This window comes from Orycteropus afer, unplaced genomic scaffold (assembly GCF_000298275.1).
Source record: "Orycteropus afer afer isolate SDZICR_OR568_19922 unplaced genomic scaffold, OryAfe1.0 scaffold00004, whole genome shotgun sequence".
Classification (NCBI taxonomy): domain Eukaryota; kingdom Metazoa; phylum Chordata; class Mammalia; order Tubulidentata; family Orycteropodidae; genus Orycteropus; species Orycteropus afer.
In genome coordinates this window covers 16,554,504-16,563,181 of record NW_006921591.1, presented here as the reverse complement: position 1 = coordinate 16,563,181, position 8,678 = coordinate 16,554,504, and the positions used below count along the sequence as shown (strand labels likewise).

The 8,678-nt window shown below is 37.1% G+C and overlaps 1 protein-coding gene across 1 annotated transcript in view; it reads right to left on the bottom strand.

Annotated features, from left to right (window-relative positions):
* The window catches only part of PTPN4 (protein tyrosine phosphatase non-receptor type 4), a 304,196-nt gene that overhangs the window by 103,593 nt on the left and 191,925 nt on the right, over window positions 1–8,678 (bottom strand). Inside the window, exon 12 of the mRNA XM_007937829.2 lies at window positions 6,109–6,177. Coding sequence (XP_007936020.1) covers window positions 6,109–6,177 — 69 coding nt within the window. The remainder of the gene's footprint in view (window positions 1–6,108; window positions 6,178–8,678) is intronic.

Here is an 8,678-nt window from a genome sequence, read left to right as displayed (position 1 = left end):
TGTGGTCAATGACATGAGACAAAGTATATGTGAACTGCTGTATGGAAAGTGAATTTGTTCTGTAAATCTTCACCCAAATCACAATTAAAAAAAAAAATTCTAACTTTCTTTCATTAAAATTCTCAGGCTGCCAATGGCACTAGATACCAAGCACATGAATCTTAAAATTCAAAGACTGAACCAAAGTCATTTTCACTGAAACCAAACTGCTTCATTTAAAAGCATTCATCCTTTATTAGTTTGCTAAGCCAAAACTGGGCTCTTCCTTGGGAAATAATATCCATCCTGCTCTGCCCAAATGAAAGCTGTTCTTTCCTTCTCATTAATTAAATGAATATTTACTGAGCACCTATTATGTCCCACACTGGGGTACTGCAGTTAATAAAATAGTCATACAGCTTACATGTGAATGGGGGAGACAGAAAAAAAAAGACGTTCATCTCTCAAATCTCCGAGATAGGAAAGGAGTTAAACATTCATCTATCTCACACATTACAGCAAAGGCTATTCAGTAGAAGATAAAGTGTGGAATGTCTGATTTAGAATCTTGGCTGTTCCTCTTACTATCTATATAATTTCAAGTATGTTGCTCAAACTTGCTTTTACTTAAGTTTCCTCATTTGTGATGGGATTTACCTCACTGAGTTATGGGGATTATGAGCAATACACAAAAATTGCCTGGCACAAAGTATTAAATAAATGTAGCTATTGTTAGATTAACTGGTCAGTTTCTTTTCACTCACAACTCCATATAATCTATTCTATGCATAGCAGCCAGGGTGTTCCTTTTTTCTCTCTTCATAGTATTATGATGTATATTTTAAACTTACACAAAAGTAGAGAGAACAGTTTAATAGAACTCCCATGTATCCAGGACCCAGGTTCAACAATTATCATCACAGTCAATCTTGTTTCATCTTTACACTTACTCTATCCCTCTCACTCCCAATTATTTTGAAGTAAACCCCAGAAATGATAAATACTTCAGTTTATCTCTCTAAAAGATACAGGTTCTATTTAAGTTACTCTTATAGTAAGTCAGAGTGTATCCTGTCCCTGCTGTCAGTCTTCCATTGTCTTCCCAAACAACTTAAAATAAAATTCAAAGTCTTTACCCTGATCTGACACAAGGCCATATAAAGTCTGGCCACTGCCTACTTCTCTGATCATCTGCCCTACCACTCTTGGTTGCTCACTCTGATTCATTATTGGCCAACTTGGTATTACTGAAAACAGTCCCATGGACGTAAACTGGCTAAATCCTTCATTTACCGTAGTGCCTAAGGCATCTGACCGCTAACCAGAAGGTTGGCAGTTCAAACCCACCAGCCACTCCTCGGAAGGAAGATTGGACAATCTACTTCTGTAGAGATAGCACCTAAGAAACCCGAGGAGGGGTTGCTATGAGTCAAATTGACTCGATGGTAGTGATTTTTTTTTTTTTTTCCCCCAATCTATCTCACTAACCAGAATTAAGCTCCATGGAGTTAAGATGTCTTTCTTATTCTCCACAGCATTGCCAGGACCTGAAATAATGCTCAGTACAGTGTTAAGTTTTCAACGAATATTTACTGCATGCATGCATGAATGAATGAATGATTACTTGTTTGTCTGGTCCCTCTCCCACCTTCAGAGCCCTGCATCTGAATGTTTTAATCATCTACTGTATAATCATGTTAGATACTGCTCAAGTATCTCAAACTAAACCTGTGTCAATTAAACTTCTTTTTCCATTATAAATCTGTTCTTCCTCCTGGATTTCCTAACTGTTTTAGGTCATCTAAATTTAATAGTCTTTGCAGATACTCCTATATCTAGTACACCTCCATCCAACTGGTCACCAACTTCTGTAGTTCTACCAACAAAATGTACATCAAACTTGTTCTCTCTTCTCCATTCTGTCAGTCACTGTTTTAGGTCAGGCCCATATTATTCTTCACTTGTATTATATGCTATAACCTTTTTCTAATTGGTTTCTAGGGACCAACTCTTTATTTATTAATCCATTCTCAAACCTACTATTTTACTTGTTAAAAAGAAACCTAGGTATACTAAATCATAAATAATGAAGATAAGCAAATGGTGGACTGATTTTTGACAAAGATGCTAAGTCCATTAGATGGAGAAAGAAGAATCTCTTCAATAAATGGTGCTAAGAAAATTGGATTTTCACATACAAAAAAAATGTAACAGGATCAACGCCTCACACCATACACACAAAAAAATTCAAAATGGATTGATTTAAATGTGTACTCTAACATCATAAAACTCTTAGAAGACAGTGATAAAGCTGTCAAACTTAGCTTTTACCAACAGATTATCCAATACACTAAAACAAAAGCAGATACAGCAAAAGACAAAATAAACAAACAGGACCGCATAAAAATTAAAAACTTTTGTTCATCGGAAGACTTTGCCAAAAGTGAAAAAAAATCTCATGATTGGGAGAATATCTTTGGAAAAGATATATCTGACAAGAATTTCATAACAAAAAATAAATAAAACTTAGACAACTTAAACAAAAAGACAAATAACCTCACCATAAAATAAGCAAAGGACTTGAAAAGACACTTCAAAAAAGAGGACTTTCAAATGGCTACCAAACACATGAAAAGACGCTCAGTATCATTAGCTATCGGAGAGATGCAAATTGAAATCATAGTGAGATACCATTTCATTCCCACTAGTATGGCTCTGGTAGCGTAGTCCCTAAGGCAGCTGACTGCTAACCAGAAGGCTGGTGGTTCAAACCCACCAGCCATTCCTCAGAAGGAAGATGGGGCAATCTACTTCCGTAGTGATACACCTCAGAAACCCAAGGAGGGGTTGCTATGAGTCGGGTCCGACTTGACGGCACATAAGAACTACAACAACAGGATGGCTGAGATTTAAAAAAAAAAAGAAAAGAAAAACAAAATACACAGAAAATAAGCAAAAGTTGGTGAGGATATAGGGAAACTGGAACACTTACCCATTGTTGGTTGGAATTCAAAATGGTATAGCCTCTGTGGAAAACAGTGTGGCAGTTTCCTCAAAACACTAAAAATAGAACTACCTTGTTGCTGCTGTTGTTAGGTGCCACTGAGTTGTCTCCAACTCACAGCAAATCCATGCACAGCATAACAAAACACTGCCTGGTCCTGTGCTAGCGTCACGATCCTTGCTATAGCTGAGCCTATTGTTGTAGCCACTGTGTCAATCTATCTTGTTGAGGGCCTTCCCCTTCTTCGTTGACATTCCACTTTGCCAAGCATGATATCCTTCTCCAGGGAATGGTTCCTCCTGACAATATGACCAAAGGAGGACAAAGTCTGGCCATTCTCGCTTCCAAGGAGCATTCTAGCTGCACTTCTTCCAGGACAGATCTGTTAGTCCTCTTAGCAGTCCATGGTACTCTTACCATTCTTCTCCAACACCACAACTCAAAAGCATCAACTCTTCTTTGCTCTTCCTCATTCATCATCCAGCTCTCACATGCATAAGAGGTGACTGAAAATACCATGGTTTGGGTTAGGCGGACTACAGTCTTCAAGGAGACATCTTTGCTCTTCATCACTTAAAAGAGGTTTTTTTGCAGCAGATTTGCACAACGCAATACATCATCTAATGTCTTGAGGGCTCCTTCCATTGGTGTTGACTGTAGAACCAAGTAATATGAAGTCCTTGACAACTTCAATCTTTTCTCCATCCATTGTGAGTTCTATATTGGACCAGTTGTGAGAATTTTTTTCTTAATCATTGTCGTTGAGTAGATCCTGACTCATAGCATCCCCTCCTTGGGTTTCTGAGGTGGTATCTCTACATAAGTAGATTGTCCAATCTTCAATCTAATCTTCCTTCCAAGGAGAGGCTGGTGGGTTTGAACTGCCAGCCTTTTGGTTAGCAGTCAAATGCCTCAGGTACTATGTCAACAGAGCTCCCTTAATATTGAGGGATTTTAAGTGATGAAGTAATCCATACTGCAGACTGTAATCTTTAATCTTCATCAGTAAGTGCTTCAAGTCATCCTCACTTTCAGCAACCAAAGTTGTGTCATCTGAGTATTGCAGGTTGTTAATGAGTCTTCCTCCAATCCTGATTGTCATGTTCTTTTTCACATAATCCAACTTTTCGGATTATTTGCTCAGCATACAAATAGAGTAAGTATGGTGAAAGGATACAACCCTGAACACACGCCCCTCTTGATTTTAAACAATGGAGTATCCCCTTGTTCTGTTCGAATGACAGCCCTTGATCTATGTACAGGTTCCTCATGAGTACAATCAAGTGTTCTGTAATTCCCGTTTTTCTCAATGTTATCTGTAATTTGTTATGATCCACACAATCAAATGCTTTTGCATAGTCAATAAAACAAGCAAACATCATTCTGGTATTTTCTTTCAGCCAAGACCCATCTAACATCAGCTATGAACTACCATATGACCCAGAAAATCCACTTCTAGGTATATACAAAAAAGGCTTGAAAGCAGAGATTCAAGCAGAGACTTACATACCAATGATTATTACAACACTGGTTCACAGTAACCAAAAGGTGGTAACAATCTAAATGCCCATCAACAGACGAATGGATAAATAAAAGATGATACATATATACAATGGAACAACACTCAGCTAGTAGGAGAAATAAAGTCTTGATACATGCTACAACATGGATGGAGTGTCAAGACACTATGCTGAGTGAATCACAAAAAGACAAATATTGTATGACCTCACTTATTCCTATAAAAGAAAAGGCAAATGCATAGAGAATGAAGTTTATTAATGATTATCAGGAGTGGGAAGAAGGTTGAAGGAAGCATTAACAGTGATGGAAATATGACACTGATTTAAGCATATAGTTGCACAGTCAATTATTGTTAATTGCTGTCAATAAACTGTACACCTGTACAAAGTTGAATTGGCAAAAGTTCTGTGATAAATATATTTACAAAAACAACAAGAAAGAAAAAAAGAGTAGCTACTGAGGTTGCTTATGTGTAACCAAAAACCTCATGGGATTTTGTTTCTGGGCTTCGGTGCTTAGGGTTATGGTTTCATGGGACATCCTAGTTAAGGTCTAATACTGTGTTTAGTGCTTCTGTTCTAATTCTAATTCACTGAATAGTACCTTGGATCTTAAAAGCTTGCAAGTGACCATCTAAACCACAACAACTGGTTTCTATTCACCTGGAGCAACAGAGGAAGAACAACAATTAGGATCAGGAGGAGACATGGAATGTGTGGCTAATTACCTCCATGAATAACTGCCTCCTTTGCTAAGAGACCAGAAGAACTGGATCACTGTGTTCAGCTACCATTACCAAACATTTTGATCAAAGATTCTACAGAAGTTTCCTGGTCAAAAGGTGGGAGATACAGAAGATAACTTCAAGTTCTCATGGATTCCAGACTTCCTGGAGCCATTAAAACTGGATGGACCACTGAAACTACTGCCCTGAGATAAATCAGTAAATGTAAAACCAACAATATCCCTTGAAATCTTCTTAAAGCCAATCAGTAGTTTAGCTTAACTATCAAAAAAAAAAAAAAAAAAAGGTATCTGCCTTAAGCATTATGCTCTTTTAAGAACTATCATATATGGGATCATAGCAACAACAGTAACTTGAAAGGTTAAATAGAACCCTGAGGGAACAGTGAATTTATGTTCATGGGAGAGGAACAACTAAGAAAAGGAGGGTGAAAATTGTTGCACAGCTCAAAGAATGTATTCAATGTCCCTAAATAATACATGCAGAAACTGTTGAACTGGTGTATGCTTTGTCATATATATTCTCAACAACAAAACACATTTAAAAAAAATTAGAAAAAAAGATGAACTTTTTAACAAAATGTTATATATTAATAAATGTAATACTTGATTCAGACTAGTCAGAGCTACAACACTTAGCATATAATTAATATGAATAGTTACATACATGATGAACACATCATGTATGTAAACAATATGAAGTGAATATGTCTAATATGAATAGTTAATATTCATTTTTTAAAAAGTGAATGAATAAAGATCATGTGAAAATTCTATGAACATATATGCAAAAAGGTTTTTTTTTAATAATTTTAATCTTTCATTTACAAAAATTTAGACACTGAAATAGAGTGGCTTACCTTGCAAATACCCTATCTTTATTTGCCTTTTCTTTGCCATATTGTACTGACTGGACTTCGGTTCTCCCACTGAAATACATAAATATGCACAATAATGAAGTCCTAAAGAGAACTAAAAGATAAAATAACAACATACATTAGACTGAAATTTCTTAAGAGACAAGGTATTTCCAGCAAAGAAAGCAGAGGATAAGAAGACTGCATTATGTTCCAGTTGTACTTTAATAAAGTTATAGTTCTTTCATTAATGATAATGATGTCTTCCAGCGATACTTCATATTCAGATACCTCTTTGTGGGTATGAAAATTTTCTATGAGAGAAATTCCTTCTCTGCTATGACCTAAGCACTCTATCTAGACTCAAGAGATAGGCGGCTGTGCCCTAGCTCTTCTAAGCCCCACCAACCCTGGCCCCTCCCACAACGATAGGTTTGGAATTTAGCTACTGTTTCCACTACTCCTTAATAGAAGGGCTGAAACATGGGGCATCTCGGAGGATTACATTTTTTGGGGGCAAGCTCTTCTTCCTTGCCTGACAATGAGCTAGATATGAAGACTGGTTTCATCCTCAACTCCCGCCATTTGCACACACAGGTTAACTCTAGACTTTTGTGTACAGAAATGAACAAAAAATAGAAATATGCTTGGGGTTTGGACACTAGAGGACTTGTCTTAGAGCTGATTTGCCTAGCAACCACACTGTTTAGGTAGGGGTACTGGTTCTTGTCTGTGGTACACCAGTATGTTCAGAACAATTTTAATAATAAAAGCTTTCTTTTCAGAGAACATGTTACATGAAGCATAACATTACGTAAGTCTGAACGAATATAAATTTCTAGTACATCAAATACAGCCATAGACAAATATCGAAAGCACATACAAAGCAGCCAAATAAAGCTTTCCAAAGGTAACTAAGCAATTTTAAGACCATCTTCCATGAGTAAATGGTATGCTTACTGAAGTTTCAATACCAGTCAGTACCATTATAAAACACTGAGAAGTTCCAATTTCCAAAGAAATACATTTCCTCTAAGAAGGATAAACTATACTTGTAATTAATAGGAACAAGGTAAGGTTCCTCATTGTTTTATATTTCCACATTAGAACAAGGACTTTGATCTCCTGAGTATTTTGGAAAAGAAATAAAACCAAAAAACCAAACTCACTGCCGTGGAATTGGATCCAACTCAAAGCGACCCCTCCTTAGGTTTCGGAGGCAGTACCACTACAGAAGTAGATTGCCCAACCTTTCAAAAAGTGGCTGGTGGGTTTGAACTGCCAGCCTTCTGGTTGGCAGTCAAATGCCTTAGGCACTATGCTACCAGAAATAAGGGTGTATTTAAAATGAAGCTGGTGAAAGAAGCAATAACTCTCTGATATCCACAGTTTCATCTCTCAATCTCAATAATATTTCAAAATTTTAAGTATGACAACAGCTCCAGTATTCACAACCATTGCTTATTATGAGGAAAAAAATGGTCATTCAGTACATACCCATTAAAAATAGGGCTATGTCTAGCTATATATTTGTCATGCTGTCATGCCTTCCTCATTTACAAGACATTAATAATTCTGATGATTAAAAACAAAAAAATGATAAATGAGAGGCAGCAATAAAAATTATATGCTTTGAAAAATGGTCCACAATAAGTATACTATAAATGTATAACTCCTGATCTACATACAAAAAAATTAAAATGAAATTACTCTTTAAAAATAGAGACTAGGAAGATGGCAGAATAGGGAGAAAGACTGCACAGACCCTCTTCAACAAAGAAAAGGGGAACCAATTAACACAGACACAGAAGATAATTCTGGACCCCTGAGCCTTGCAGTGAAGGATACAGAAATGGACTAAACTCCAACTAGCAGAAGAATTTGCATAAAACACCAAAAAGCAGATATATGGAGCTGCGGTCTGGCAGCAATCCTGATGGCATGGCACAGACAGGTTGGAGAGTGTCCAGTGGTGGTAGGACCTAAGAATTAACCTAAAAATCAACCCTGCTAGCCAGGGACTGCATGGAGGACTGCTCTGGTGGCCGGGGAATAAAAGGTAAAGCACCAGTGAAGAGAAAGACAGACCACCTATGGACTTTTGCCTGTCCAGAGGGTGCCACCATTTTGAATGTTTATAAGTGGCTTGACCATTTTGGATACTTAAAGAGACAGTGCTCTCCCAGATTCAATGGGCTTAAGAACAGGTTCTGCTTGCCAGTAACCCCAAGGACACTCTGGACCTAGACAATTGAAAAGGTGTGACATTCCACTTGTTACTCTTATACCCACAGCCCTTTTTTCTTTTTGTGTTTTTCCCATTTCTTTCATCAGTGTTCTTCTTCTCTACCTATTTTATCTTATTTCCCTATCCCCAGATATTGCATGTATTATGGTTTTTTCCTTTTTTCTTTTTTTGGTTACTGTTCTGTGTGATTACATGGTGCATTTTTTGTCCATATGATTTGAGTTTTTTTGATGATTATTCAACTGTAATTTTTGTCTAATTGAGTGGGAGACAGCAACATTCCCAATAAGACACAACAACAGCCAGACCTCCTGCAACTGCACTT